Raw genomic sequence first — 15,488 nt, forward strand, 5'->3', positions numbered from 1 at the left:
CTTTGACTTACAAAATACAAAATTTATTTTCATTTTAAGAGAACTTTGGGACACTAATCAACAGTCCAATCCTTGTCCTACTAGTCCCACATAAGACATTTCTGACATCTCTACTTCTGGCAGCTGCAGCTCATATCCTGTGGGGCTCCTTGTGAATCTCCCTAAGCATTTGAATGGTCTTTGCTCGTGCATCATTCTCTACCACAGTTTTTCCTTTTGCCAAACTTTCCTTTGATATGTTGCATGCATCACTCTGTAGCCAGCTGCTTTAGCAATGAGGTTACCGTCCTTGGGGAGTGTCAGTGACTGTGCTGGAAAACCATCAAATCAGCAGTTCTTCCCATTATGATGTGGATCATAACCTTTCTGTATTAAAAAGCCTTGTTTTTATTAATTTAAGAGTCAAAATGCTGGGTTTTCATGAGCTGTAAGCCATTTAGATGTTTTCTAAATGAAGACATGACGCCTAAAATATACACTGCAAAAACACATTTTATGAAGTACTTTTGATTTAGTTTCAGATAATCTTAGATTTGCCTGATTTCAAGTGTGCTATCTTTTAACTAAATAATTCCTTAATTAGCCCAGGTTGATAAAAAAAAAACAAAAAAAACATTTCTGCTGGCGGACTATTTCACTTATATCAAAACTTTTTCCAATGTAAGTGAAATAATCTACCAGCAGAACTAATTCTTTTCTGTCAATATTAAGGAATTATTTACTCAAAATATGCTCCTATGTTTTGCTGAATAGTCACTCAAGTTTTTGTCTCAAGTATACTAAGATATTTGCTCTAAAAATTAGACCAATCATGCTGTGTTATCGGTCTCTATGAAATTCTAGTTTCACTCTTAAAATTGAATGAATGAATTAATTAAATTAACTTTTCAGTGATGATCTAATTTTTGGAGTTGTGTACTCAGGGCAGCACCACGAACAGGAGAAGCACTTAAAAAGCATAACTTGTTCTAAAGCACTCCAGTTCAATCTCATTACATTTGCATTATCCGGCAGAAAATTTATGATTATTATCTCCAGTAACAACAGGAAGTAATGATCCTTTCAGCTCTGTAGCTTCCTGGAAGCCATACTGCAGAAATCAGATTGCTTCTCACCGTTTGGAGTCTTTTCAGCTTTTATTTGAACTTGTTTCAGTTATTTCCTTTTTTTCTCATCTATTAAATCTAGCCCTGTTTATCTAATTTGACAGGTGTGCCAACAACGTGCTCATCCACATTCATGTAATCCAAGCAGTTGCTGAGGAGATTGAAAAGCTTTAACTACTTGGTCCCATTTCAATTAGGAAATAATGTGCAAGTGCACAAATAGATCTATTAAAACAATCAGATTTCCAGATTTTTTTTTCTTTGCCCAGGTTGCTTTGTGAGCTTTTTAACTGGATGGACGCATATATTAGGGAGTTTTAACATGAAGCAAGCTCTTACCAGAAGTCATCTGTCACAGATGACTCCATGGCTGTTGCTCCCGGTTTACTGCAAAACCTAAATTTGTGCTCGGGAGGGCGGGATAATCATAACCTCGCCTCAGGCAAAACATGTACATAAGCTGTGAAAAAGGGAACACTTTCATGTTTCAGCAGGCTGGCTGACAGACTTTGGCTGTGTTCTCTGGGAGGAGTCACAGAGAGGCTGTTTACATCCATTCAGCTTTAAACAGATACTCAGGATTAGTTCGGAACTGGAAGGGATTACTGTAGCGTGGAGGACGAGACCTGCAAGATGCACTGCTATGAGAGCGTGGTGAACTGTCTGAGCTGTGGGATGCTGCTGGCAGGACTTCTTCACCTGATCAATCACAGGAAGGCACAGGCCTCCTATGGACGCCACATGAAACCCACCGCTCCGGCTAGGATGGTCCCTGCCAGAGTCGCCTGGTTCCTGCAGGAGATGCCAGCTCTTCTGATGCCCCTGCTGCTGATGCACCTTTCACGCCAATATTCCACTATGGGGAGGGCCATATTGCTAAAGACCTTCTGTCTGCACTATTTCCACAGGTAAGAGCAAAGAGAGAGGCTTAATTTAGGATGCTAAGAGTGCATTTAAAACCTCATAAGCCCCACAGGGTTGCCTGAAGTACATCTTTAAAATAACATACCTAAATGTAGTTTAGTTTTATTCAGCAATGACAAACTATTTCAATGATCTTGGTACCAAAATAAAGCAAACCTTTGGGATGCTGCTATAGTTAAAAATGTGGATGATGCATAAAATAATTAGGATTTTTTTTTTGTCCCTTGCCAGAATGTTTTTGCACTTTGCAGTACATAAACCTTTTAGAAATGTAAACATTTGGAAACCGTACATCCACCTGTGCAAAGATTGATGCAGCTGACATAAACTAGAGCAAATTTGCAGAGGTTTCATTAAAACATTCCCAGGTTTTTTTTTTTCCAGTGGCACAAGTTGCCACCACCTACTAAACAGATTTCCTGTGTTTTCACTTACTAAACATGATAAAATTATTTTTACACAGCTATGTGCTTGCATTATTTTAATTTATTATTTTTAATTTATTTTTCATCCAATTACAATAAAACAGTACGTTTTTTTCTTCTTCTTTTTTTTACTTCCACATTTTTTACACTGGATTTCCAAAATCCAGTGTAAAATATGAAAGCTTACACCAAATTTAGACACATTTTGCAGATTTTTTTTCCCTAAACTACCAAAATATATAATTTTTTTGCCACTTCCAGAGCTCCCTACAATGTTTTTTTTGATGAAGGCTCTGGTCACTGACATCTGTCCCGCAGCCCTTGGACATAAACTCAGATGCTTCCTGCTCCACTCTAATGGTTTTTATCAGCTTCCAAGAATCTGACATTTTTGTCGATGCCAAATATGTCTATGTTGAACTGGAGGGACATGCAGTAATGAGTGTAGGGGGAAAAGTTTATCTCTGCCCCTGGTACTGGGGGATTAGGGTTCATATTATATGACCTTGTTTATGTTTGAAAATTTCTATCATTTTACCTCAAAGACAATATAAGCAATGGGAAAGCCATTTACATTCAGCTGGATCTTGAAATGTTAGAAAAGTTAATTTATTTCAATAAATCAGCTCAGTAGATTCATAAGACATATTTTAAGTGTTTATTTCTGTTCATATTTGGTCTTTACTGATACACTCTCTTATAACATTGTCATGAACTGTATTTGCACTCAATAGTTGATTGGTCCTCCTTTTGCATGAGTTATTGCATCAGTGAAGCTGAACATGGAGGGGATCAAACTGTGGTTCTGCTGTGGAAGCCCAGATTGTTTTGAAAGCAACCTTCAGCTCATCCACATTGTTGGCTCTGCAGCCTCTCAACTTCCTCTCAACAATATTCCGTTCAGGTTCAGGTCAGGCTAATTTGCTGGCCAAATAAAGCACTTCGGACTCGACCTCAAGCAGCTTGGATTCTGTGCCTACCTACTCTGCCTCCAAACTCTGGGACCTTGATTTTAGGAATGGCTGAACTTATCCAGGATATGAGCTGTAGTAACGTTACACCTCCACCTCTTGGTCTACCTTCTCTTTCTGTTATCTTTCTGTCTATCACAGGACATTTGTGTATTCCCTGCTAACCAGAGGACAGCCTTTCCCTCTGAGTGTGATGACCACAGGAGGTTTCTTCTGCTTTTTGAACGGTTTTCTGCAGGGTCACTATCTGCTGCACTGTGCCCAGTTTGATGAGAAATGGTCAGCTGGCTACTGCTATACAATTGGTAAGCACACGCTCTTCCCCCCCAACCCTCCTCTCATCTTAAATCCGTTTTAAACATAAGACGGCTTGTGAAATGTTAGTTGTGTTGCATGTTGTTTCAGGCTTAGTGGTGTTTTACATCGGAATGGCCATTAATATACACAGCGATTACATTCTGCGCAACCTGAGGAAACCGAAAGAGATAGTTTACAAAATTCCAGCAGGTATGAACCTGATTATACTCAAGCAAACTCTCCTCCAAAGTGTGCTTACACTCACACGGTCTCCTTAATCTCCTGCAGGAGGCCTATTTGAATATGTGTCTGGTGCCAACTACTTTGGGGAGCTGGTGGAGTGGTTTGGCTATGCCATAGTGACATGGTCCCTTCCAGGAATTTCGATCGCTGTCTTTAGCCTCTGTTTTATTGGACCAAGAGCCTATTACCATCACAAGTACCTACAATATTTTCAAAAGATTAATGATCCCTGTTTTTGTACTGTCGATTCTTTTATTCCTAATTTCTCTTATCTTTGTTGCAGGTTTTATAAGGAACATTTTAAAGAATACCCCAGGTTTCGAAAGGCTTTGATTCCATTCATCTTCTGAAACATCCTCTCATTACTTTTTGTTGGGGAACGGTTCTAGTTTTATCTCTAGAACACCAAACGCATGCTATTTTATAGACATATTTCTGAGGTCTCTACTTTTAAGGTTGCTCTTTTTAAACATGTGCTGTGCTGAGGAAACCAGAGTACCCAGAAGGAACCCACACATAAATGGGGAAACCATGCAAACTAAATGCACAAATGCCTGCAGACTGGGATTCAAACCCAGAACTTTATTGCCACAATTTTCTCACCGTGCAGCCCTTGATCTATTTATGCCTTGAAGAAAAAGAACACGGTCTCCTCACCAGAGGGCAAATGTGGCTCACTGGGTAGAGTAATAATTTTGAAGTTGGAATTTGTGGGTTCCAAGTCAAGTCAAGTCAAGTTTATTTGTATAACACATTTCAGCAACAAGACAGTTCGAAGTGCTTCACACCATAAAAACATAATAATGCAGGTTCCAGCTTCTTCCTGTCACATGTTGATGTTCCCCTGCTCAAGGCACTTAACCCAGAGTTGCCTACTTGTCTGCGTATCAGTGTATGCAATTGTATGTGTTGGTGAGTATGACTAGAAGAATGTGATTTTTGTGGTCTTTAGGGTTTTTAAACCATTTTGAGTTTTCAGTTTTACAAGAAAAACACTATAAACTCAGTGTACCATTTTTAAATCAGATGTTTGCTGCACCTGCATGGATGTGTTTGAGGCCTCTACTATTTTTAAGAAAGTGAATGTTTTCCTCAAACTCATTCTGTATCAAATTGTGTCTATGCTTGTTATTTGCCCCCTGATGGAGGATCTAGTCAAGTGTCTCCAGTCCACCCTTTACAGCTTCAGTCCCTCAACTTCTAAATGCAGCCACGTTTCACCATACATGAGTCAAACAGCTGAATTTACCTTCTGAGCGTGTGTTTGGGTTCTGCACATTCTCGTTTATGGAAGAATAAAGGTGCTGGTTTCGACTCCCTATCCTTGGTCTTTCTGAGAACATGGAGTTTACATGTTCTCATTGTGCATGCATGGTGCTCTCCTGGTACTCCCACAGTTCAAATACATAACTGTTAGATTAAATGGTATCTAAATTTGTATATATGAGGGTGTGGTTCCCATGGTTGTTTTTCTCTGTGTTGCTCTGTGATGGACTGGGGATCTGTCCAACGACTGCTGGAGAAAGGCACCAACCCCCTGTGACCATTAAAAAAAGGGAAAAGAAATAATTTTTTTGGCAGATGGCTTTAGGAATCTGCATCTAAATTGTGCTTTCAGCCCTCTTAACACCTAATTTATCTTTTATACTCTGATATTTATGAAACCTTTCAAGGCCATTTTGCTCAAAACTCTCGACAGAATCTTGTTTTTGCTTTGTGACGCCTGGTGGATGCTCTCAGAATTGCAGGTACGAGTGCCAGCTTTTATTCAGGAATCCAAAATGGCTGTGCGCACAAAGAAACACTAAAACAAACTAACAAAAAAGAGCTTTTAATAGTGTCCAGCAACTCATAACAACCTAATGTGTCATTAAATGTTATATACACCAATATGCAGTATACGGTAATATGTACAAATCTGAAACCAACTTCCCGAAAACTGTATAACAGTTGAAACACTGAGTTCCTTTAAATCAAGTCTAAACCCCCATGTGTTAGAATTACCTTTGACATTTGATGAAATGTAATGTTTATTACTTGTTTCATAACTGGATACTGTGTGATGTGTGTGTAAAGCACTGCAAACTGTCTTGTTGCTAAAATGTGATGTTCAAATAAACTTGACTTGACTGGACTGGACCCTGTGGAGTAAAGGCTTTTCTATTCAGGTCCGTTTCATTGCTCAGTGGATCAGATGGGTTTTTTTAAAGAAAATTTCATGATTTACTATCATTTGTGCCCACATCAAAACTGAAATTTTATTTATTTTTTTAAGATATGAAAGAAGTATTATTTAATTAGAATTTAATTAGAATTTGATATTTCTTTTGTCTCTTTCTGGCCATACGGTCAATACATATTTCAAAAAAAGTAACAAAACAAAAACATGTGGGAGTCCATTTAATGTTTCATGAAACTTTGCTAAGGTTTTTTAAAGGTGGGTAATAACCAGCTCAATTTAAAAAAAGTTCGATGTTCTGATTCTCTGAGGCAGGAGTTTGTTCTGTAAACAGTGGGTTGCTAATTCAAATCCCCACTCCGTCTGTGGATGACGAATGGATGACTAATTGTAGTGTAAGGCATTTTGACCCTCTGAACTAGTTAAAGCACTATAACATTTCAGGCCAGTTACCATTATTTCTGGTATTAGGCTTTATGTAGTTCAACATTTTGTAGCAGTCTGTATTACAGCAGCTTTGAGGAAACCTCTGACTAAAAACTGTTTTGTTATGATGTAGAGGATGCTAAGGATTGTCCAAAATTTTCTTGGCTTTATGAAAAGTTCTTCTTTGCACCATCATCCCCAGAACAGTCCAGAAAACAGCCAACCTTCTTCATCAGCTTGCTGAGCTTTTCTCACCGACTCTGTTGTCCCTCGCTCTGATGCTGTTGTCCCAACAGATGATGACCAAAGAGATTACACACTCCAAAACAGACTTATAGAAGATATGCAGCATCCTGCTGCAAACACTGAGGGACCGAAGTGCAAGATTAATTCTCATAAACTTCTGACCAGCACTCCAAATATTCAATTATGCTCTAAGGCTGATTGCAAACAGTACATGAACAAAACTGTTCTGTGTTTATGTGTTGCACTTTTCAAATGTTAAGTTGTCATGGATGGTGATGCTGTGGACAGGAAGGATCTTCGGTAGCAGTCAGTATTGTAATAAAACTGAAAAGTGTTCTCACTGAAGAACATTCTGAAGGCTGTCATGACATGCCAACAGCTCAATATCTGGGCAGTAGAGACGATGTTCCACAGTAACATGTCCTGGATGAGACCATAAGTTGTTAACAAGCTCTGATAATCCACCTCATTTGCTTTTGCTGCTCCTCTTTATATCTCTTTCTGGCCATATGGTTAGAAAGACGCTGGAGTTGAGGACAATACTCTTTATGATCCATGGAAGAGATGGTAGGAACTTCCTGCTTCTTGCTGAAGACCAACATTCCCAAAGCATGATGGTGCCACCATTTTGTTTTACAGTGGGGATGCTATATTGATGTGAATTAATTTACTGCCAGAGTGTTCTGCATGCTGAATAAGAATAGTAAAAATGTAATTTACTGTTTACATAGCGTAATAATAAAATTAAAAATCACAAAAGTGTGTCTGTGACATTATGTAATTGTTGATAACACATCTCTTTAGTTAGTTCACATCCTGAATGACATATCTCACATCCAGTACAAGATTAGCAGTTTCCACGGCAACTTCTAACGCGTTAACTTTAGCTGTGAAGGAGTCGAGTACGGTCGGCTGCAGCGGTGACGCTGTTAACAAGGGTTCTGGGGAGAACTCTGCATATTCAGTGTTTAGGTAGCTCCACTTTTTATTTTGGCAGCTTTGTACCACTCCACAGCCACAGAGTGCCGCAGCGTCCTCCAGATGTTCCTCTGTAGCATCTGAAGGGAGAGTCCAGTGGTGTGCGTGAGTCAGGTCGATGAGAGAAGCCCCGTCGTCGTGCTCTAGAGACGTGGCCACCGACTCCAGAGAGCGGCAGAACGCCTCAGCGGCAAGAAGGTACTCTGTCTGTGAGCAGCCCAAAACAGGTGAGGACTCCGACACGTCATTCTTGCTCTGTAAAAGAAGATATTATCATTACAAAAGCTAAGATTAATGTAAAGTTTAGGGCTGGACGATAATGGCTGAAAACAACATCTCACAATATAAGCGTTTTGGATCAGGTGATATCTATTTTTGTTTTAAATATCTGGAATACTGGAAAACTAGTGACGTGACCTTTTCTCTTTTATCCAGTTTTCACTACATGCTGTTGTTTTTTTTTTAAACTTTTAAGAAGTTATGAGGCAGGGTGGCAAAACCTTAAACTGATACTGCACAAGTTACTCAGCTGCAGGTTGTTGCTAGGTAACCAAAGACTGAGTGAGTTAATAGATGCCACCAACCTTGCTTAGCTAACCATGAGAGGCTGAGTGTCTAATTTTTTTTCCTCTGCCTACATCTCCCAGAATGTCGTGTGGTTCTGGATAAGAGTTCAGTGAATGTTCTATGTATTGAAAATATATAGATACATTATCTATTAACATTGATCCTGTGGCTACCATGACATATATTATTACTGATTTATTATCCAGCCCTAGTAAAGTTAATAAAAAATGAATAAATGGAAAGGATTTTGACCTGGTGTCTGACATAAGCAGCTAAGTGGGTTTCAGTGCAGCCACCTCCGAGTAAAGCACACGGCTCCCTCAGAGTGAGCCTCAACACATGCTCCGTCTTCTGGCACACCAGCTGCAGCATTTAAAAAAAATATTGGTTTATAACATAGGCATAAAGAGCCATGTATCATTGAAAAACAATAGCACCGCCATGCATTTTACATCCTTAATATCCTTTATTAATTTACTTTATGCATTAAAACCAACAATGGAGCTGTAGTTTCTATTTTATCTTACCTTCAGTTCACTGAGCATCGTTTCATTCCTGTGGCAGAGGATCATGGTACAGATGGTTGTTTTCCCAGCAGGGTGTAAATGCAGCTTTGTCTTGGATCCAAACGGCCTAACACTGACATGGACCTCTCCATAGGCTTCCCATGGGACTGTGGTGTGCAGTGTTGCCACAGGTTGAGCACCTATTAGAGAAGTCAACCAGGAGCAAAATTGTATTTTAACTGCAAACTACAGACATTGATGAAACGCAGTGTACATGTAGGTGCTTACAGTGGCTTCCAAAAGAATTCAATCAGCTTTAAGTTGTCCACATTTTGTCATTTTACGACTCACAATGTGATTTACTCAGATTATATGTGAAAGATCAACACAAAGTAGTGGATAATTGTAAAACGAAAAGAAAATTCTACATTTTTCTCACTTTTTTCATTAGTAATAAAAATCTGAAATGTCTCTGTTTATTTGAGTTTAGCCACCCTGCATAAAATTCAGTGACCACCATTGAATTCAGAAATCCGCTATATAGTAATTGAACTGTCTAATCTGACCGACTGGACAGGGAGAACATTAATCACAAAAGCTATTGTACAAAAAAATTCATTTTCAGAGATGCCTTGCATCCCCTTCACCGTTATTGTACTTTTAAGCAATACTATGCAATCTAGATTGTATTTGTACTTATCTGTATATTTGGATGAAACAAAGTCCTACCTGTCAGCTGAATAAGTGGCTCCATGAGGCTGATTCCAAGTCTCTCTATGACTATTACACCATTGCATCTCAAGTAGTGCTGCAGCACTGGGTGGATGACCTTCTGACACACAAATAACTTCACCTCATCTTTAAGCACCTGCTTTCCAAGTTCCAAAAGCTGATCTACGATCTGTGAGTCAGTGTCCACACCCTGATGCACCTCGATCCTACCATCTCCAAGTTCACTAAGATCTCCAGCCAGAGATGCACTGAACAGAACCATACGGAGTGGACTACAAAGATTGCCAAGAGAAATGTTTTCAGGCGTGTCCAATAGTAGGCCTGGAAAGACGGCTGATTCCAGCACAGAGTGTCCCTCCATTGGGATAGTAACTGTTCTGCCAAGCCGGACTTTATCTGGGATGTTGCAAGGAACAGTCAGTAAGAAGGCTTGAACAGCCAGCCTGCTGATGTGGGCTGATTCTGGTTCTGAAAGCACGCATGTCGGTTTGCTGGAGATAACACTGCGAGCTAAAGTAATTAAACTCTGGCTGCTGCAAAAATCCAGCTGGACTTTACAACCACAGTCCTCTTGTTGTAGATGAGCAGTGCAGAGAGACAGAAGGTGTTTGTTTACTCTGATTATCACGTTTTTGCTGAGGTCACACCGCCCTGCTTCTTCAATTAGAGACAGACAGAAAACAGAAGCAAACAAACCACAGTCACTAAAGCGGGAGACGTGATTCAGAATGGAGCCTTTTATCAGACTCACGATGGGATGAGAAGAGGAAATGGCTTGAAGGAGAACAGATGAGGTGGAGGTGGTCACTACGGCCCCTCCGATGTTGTTATGAACTTGTTTCAGCCTGGCAGTAGGACCGTAAGAAGACTTGAGAAGCTCCTTCATCAGGCGGAGTTTGTTACAAACATCTGAGCTGTTCAGAGGGAGATCCGTACAGACAGAGGGAGATTTCTTCACGAGTCGAGACATCTGCATCAGTGAACTTAAATAACTCGCTATATGCATCAATGCTGCTTCAAATGTAAGGGTGTCAACTTGCTATTATTCACTTAGTGGTTTTTAACACCGCCTAACTAAAACATTAGCAAAAAAATGCAAAGGTTTTATATACATGCTTAAAACGTATTAACAAATATTGCAGTGCTTTAAAAGGTTTACTCTTTTTAAAGTAACATTGCGATTTTATTTAAATTATTTCAACTGACGACAGACAAAGTAGAAAAGAACAACAGGCAACATACGAACACCACTTGTTTCCATGGTAGCGGTTGCAGTGTTTAATCCCACAGATGCCTTGTAAACTTGACACTCATAATATGGCGGCTGTTGTGCCGTACTGATTCCATGGTCCTCAGCGACCGCCCGTCGTATTTCAGAGTAACTCCCTCAAGCTGATTCGTTTAGTTTACTCGCTTATTTATATTTTCACAGAAGAGTGAAAATATAACTTATGTGCATTATTTTATATTTTGATTAGGCTCTGTTTTGCGAATCTTCCCAGTAAAAACAATTTCTGATATTTATGGCAGTTGGTGGACAGCAAAATAAATTGACGTCATCACCAGGCGCTTTGCATATGTCTTTCAAAACGGTTGGCGGTATGAAATTTTTACTTGTGTCCCACTTTAGCGATGTTTTATCTGACTTATTTAATAGTGTGTAATTGTGATGCCATTAAGTAACAACCTTATATTAATGGCAGGTATTTGTCGTTTTTGAAGTTAGTTGTTTACTGAAGGAAAAAAAAAATACTCGAGGTTTGAATTTGGACCTGTACGTCTGGAATACTGGGGTTCATTATTGTTGTAAAGCTACAAAAAAGCTGTGTGAATTTTTTTATGCATATATTGAGAATTACGTAACAAAAAAACGCAAACGCATTTCTTAAATCTGTGCTAGTTTGTCCTCCACTAAACATCTGAAGAAGTAATTTCCTTTGTTGTATTTTAAAGGTATTTATAAGCACTGTAGAACCACTCGGTGCACATTTTACAGAAGAGATTGAATCCAACCTAATAAGTTGGGTTGCTTGCAAAAATGGTGTTAAAATGCTATGCATTTAAATGTTATGCATGTAAAAAAATATATAATTTCAATACTTTGCAATCACTGTGGATTATTTCAGTCCATGTTTAACTTCCTAAAGACTGGTTTAAGGGCATTGGAGATTCCCTTTTAGTTTTTTTTTTATAATTAAAATAAGCATAAGTTATGTACAGTATTTAAAAAATAATTTGCCCTGTCTTGTATTTTTTTTCTATAAATATTATTAAATCTTAGATTTTCAATTTGAAGTAGTTTTCACAACTACAAATTACTTGTCAATAGTTTGTAGAAAAGTAGATTTCTAAAATCTGTGCTAGTTTGTCCTCCACTAAATTTCTGAAGAAGTAATTTCCTTTTAAAGGTATTTGTAAGCATCTTTGGCCAATATTTTAGACATAATTCAAGCTGTGTTCTCGTTGTCAGGTGCTGTGAAGCAATGTCTCCCTTCAAGTTTGTCATTAAGGTAGGTAGAGTAAGTCAAACCCCAAAGGCCCCCTGTACCCTGAATCAATATGATGTTAGGGAGCATGTCTGCCATATTTAATTCAATTTTTTAGGCATTGATATGTAAAAACAAATCTATCCTTTGACACCTTGCAGAGTTGATGTTAGAATTTCTCAAATTGTGATCATATTTTCAAAATTAAGAATAAATAAAAAAATTATCTGATCTCAAAACGATGGCTTTGGTGCATGCCATTTGATGCTCAAAACAAAAGCCGTCATTTTGAACTGCCGTCAAGTTTGAACTGAAAAACCTTTTGCACTTGACCGTTCCACTTTTTGTCCTGTCGCAACTGTAAATGCAATATTTTTTGATTGGGGAAACAAAGTAGTGCCTGATTAAGTGGATACTTATTCAATCTTTGTTATATACAAATAATCAGCGCCAGTCAATATTATGTAGGATCACATTTTGCCTCGGTTTCAACTGACCTGCCTTGACTTGCCTGGCAGTTTAGTTGGAAGGGCATGCATTTGGTGCCACAATATTTCCATTTTTAGATGATAAGTTGAACAGTGCTCTGTGAAATATTATAATGTGAAATAATGTTTTAAATCCTAACCTTACTTTAAATCTTTCTCATCCTTGACCTGTCTGCTGTGTTTCTTGGTCTTCATGATGCTGACCTCTAACAAACCTCTGTGGCCCTCACAGAACAGCTGGGGTTTTATTGAATTGCACACATTTGGACTAATTTTACTAACTGGCTTAGGTCTGGATGGTTGCAGTGGATTTTTAAGGGTATTTGAGTAAAGGAGGCTGATTACAAATTAAATTTAGACTTTGTCCGTGTTTAAAAACATTATAAAATGATTAATCGTTTTCTGAAATGCATTATATTGGGTATGAAAACACCTGTTCAATGACTGCTGGAGAGAGGCACCTGAGACTCTGCAAGGGTAAGCAGGATGGGCAGCTTTTCTTCTCTTCTTGGATTATTTTTTCTTTGTCCACTAGAGGGGAGTACATATATGCTTTTCAGTTTCTCCCCACTGTGGCGTGTTCAAGTGTCTGATCTCCTTGTGCAATTTCTCACTGACTAACCTTTGATCCTGTTGCTAATAGGCTCAAGCATCCAGCACAGGAGAAACTTGCTCTATTAAAAAAAAGCCGTGCAGTTCATCCTCAGTCAGTTTCTCTCTCAGAAATAATGCACGTCAGATGTTTTTGTTAAGTGCGGGAAAAGCTGCTGCTCTCTCTTTTTGTTGATGTTTCATTATTGAGAGGCTTGGATGAGGGCTGCAGACATTTGCGCTGATCTCTCACATCCTCCCTAATGCCATATGCGCCTAGTTGACCAGATATTGGATTCAGTCTCCTTATTTGTTTCATATGCATGCCTGCATACGGGTTAACCCACCACCACCCCCGCTGGCTGGTTGTGGGAGAGTAAAACCCTGAAGGTTCGAGGAATGTTCCGTCCCACTTGGCACATAATGATACTGTTGTGTTAGTCGGCCTGAGAAAATGCGCACAGCCTCCACCACTCTTAACCAACTAACCACGAACAAGTATGTTAAAATGAATCGGTCCAAACAAAAGCAGCCAAAGCTCAGCCCATGACTTCTCATAAGACAAAACAAGTTTTTTTTTTTAATGATTTAAATACTTAGAAAATCTGTTGAGCTGAGGTGTTGCTTGTCTATATAGCATAATATTTATCAAAGGATTTCTGAGGAACTGTCATGAATTTTTAGCCACGCTAAGAAGGCTGTTCAGTTGTTTTATGATTCTGTCTTCCTGAAGTGTTTTTAAAGCTGCTCCCTCAGTGGATCAGTAGAGCTGCAGGAGGTTCTGGTATGCTCCTTCTTAAAAGGGCTTAGACTATATAGTGACCTGCCACTTCTCAGACCTCCCGAATAGGGGGCCTGCAGGCTTAAAAACATGATCCACCGATGTGCTTGCTTGTCTGGCAGGACATTGCTGCAGCAGATCTGCCTTCTATTAGCATTATTCACTGCTGACTTTCCAGCCGCCCTGAGTTCTTGTCTGAGACCGAGATGTTTCTTTTTTTTTTTTTTTTTAGAAACAAAACCGTTTGAGGTATTGCAGAGCAGTTTAATGTCAGAGGTTTATGTGCTGCGTAGTGTTGTCACTCTGTAGATGAGCTCACAGAAGACCACACATAGTGCATCGAGCAAAATCTTTGAGATTTTTGTGATTGGAAACAATTTGATTCTTCCCAGATCCATGAAACAAAGCAAAACAAAACAAAAAGATTAAAAAAAAAAAAAAACTGTTTTCCCTCTGCCTCGCAAAAGTATTCATACCCCCAGAACTTTTCACATTTTGTGCTTTTTTGGAACTGTTTCTTTCAGTAGCAGTAGTGGTGAGTCTTTTGAGATAAAGTCCCTTATCAGTTTTGTACATCTAGAGTGTGAACTCTTTGCTCGTTCTTCATATTCATGAATATGCTTCAGCCCAAGCAACTCCACTGTATTTCTCGCTGTACGTCTGAAGGTTGTTGTCCTGCTGGAAGGCGAACCTCCTTTCCTGTCTCCAGTCTGATGGAGCCTCTAACAGGGTTTCTGTCAGGATTGCCCTTTATTTAGCTCCATTCATTTTCTCAAAAGCTCTAGTTAGCTTTCCTGTCCTTGCAGCATGATGCTGCTCCCACCGTGTATCACTATGGCGGTCCATGGCAGACCTGTCGGAGTGCAATGCATTTTATTTATGGGCGTAAGGGTAAAAGAGATCGAAAAAAATGCATGTTGCATTAAATCCTTATTAATTGTTTGACGTTTCTGATTGTACCGTGACAAAATGTGGCAAACATTCTTTTGCAAGGTTCTGTATATTTCCAAATCGGACCCAACACTTCCCAGCTTGTCATTTCTGTCTTCTAATTTCTCCAGTATGTGTATGCCTATGCTTTGTTTGCCGAGTTGTTACCTGGAGATATTCCTGTCTGTTCTTGCTGCTGAAATTCCACTCCTGGGTTGTGTCTCTCTCTTTTTTGTGTCATCAAATAAAAACGGACTCAGGTGTGCTAATATTTGAATGAATGAAAGGAGTTTTGCACTCGGACGGAACACTTCCGTCCGCCAATTTTAAATAGCATCTGGGTCTGTGTTAGTCAAGACTCACGTTTTCTGTGTAGTTTGGCCATTTTAAGAAATTGGAAAGGAGAAAAGTTGTTCTGTTTTAGGGGAAACCCAGGTGACTCACTGTGCACAGAGAGAGCGAGAGAGCGAGAGAGAGAGAGAGAGAGAGAGAGAGAGAGAGAGAGAGAGAGAGCTGGGAATGAGGCAAATAAAGCCAAAAAGCAGGTCTGTCAAGCCTGCACTTCTAAGAGCTCCCCTGGGTTTTCTGCAGATTGCAAAGAGAGAGAGAGAG

The 15,488-nt window shown here is 39.3% G+C and overlaps 3 protein-coding genes across 7 annotated transcripts in view; 2 read left to right on the plus strand and 1 right to left on the minus strand.

Annotated features, from left to right (window-relative positions):
- The first annotated feature begins 682 nt into the window (after nt 1-682).
- Nucleotides 683-7,370, plus strand: srd5a2b (steroid-5-alpha-reductase, alpha polypeptide 2b). The gene is made up of 5 exons (XM_007551524.2): nt 683-2,014; nt 3,568-3,731; nt 3,832-3,933; nt 4,012-4,162; nt 4,250-7,370. Exons 1-5 carry the CDS (start codon nt 1,740-1,742, stop codon nt 4,314-4,316), a joined length of 759 nt encoding a protein of 252 aa, XP_007551586.1. The 5' UTR covers nt 683-1,739; the 3' UTR covers nt 4,317-7,370.
- A 207-nt stretch (nt 7,371-7,577) lies between these two features.
- mkks (MKKS centrosomal shuttling protein) lies at nt 7,578-10,622 on the minus strand. The gene is made up of 4 exons (XM_007551528.2): nt 9,598-10,622; nt 8,890-9,068; nt 8,615-8,725; nt 7,578-8,050 (listed from the first exon to the last, which is right to left on the minus strand). The coding sequence occupies exons 1-4, from the start codon at nt 10,604-10,606 to the stop codon at nt 7,622-7,624; spliced, it is 1,728 nt and encodes a 575-aa protein (XP_007551590.1). The 5' UTR covers nt 10,607-10,622; the 3' UTR covers nt 7,578-7,621.
- Nucleotides 10,553-15,488, plus strand: part of slx4ip (SLX4 interacting protein) — a 44,211-nt gene continuing 39,275 nt past the window's right edge. For 2 of the 5 annotated variants that reach the window (XM_007551525.2, XM_007551527.2), the window contains exons 1-2: nt 10,553-10,622; nt 12,071-12,110. In XM_007551525.2, the coding sequence (XP_007551587.1) occupies nt 10,609-10,622; nt 12,071-12,110 (54 nt within the window). In that variant the 5' untranslated portion in view covers nt 10,553-10,608. Of the gene's footprint in view, nt 10,623-10,910; nt 11,200-11,553; nt 11,622-12,070; nt 12,111-15,488 lie in introns of those variants that run through there. The other 3 variants (XM_016671213.1, XM_016671212.1, XM_007551526.2) reach the window with 3 other exon arrangements.

The sequence above is a fragment of the Poecilia formosa genome, unplaced genomic scaffold (assembly GCF_000485575.1).
Source record: "Poecilia formosa unplaced genomic scaffold, Poecilia_formosa-5.1.2 Scaffold42, whole genome shotgun sequence".
NCBI lineage: Eukaryota > Metazoa > Chordata > Actinopteri > Cyprinodontiformes > Poeciliidae > Poecilia > Poecilia formosa.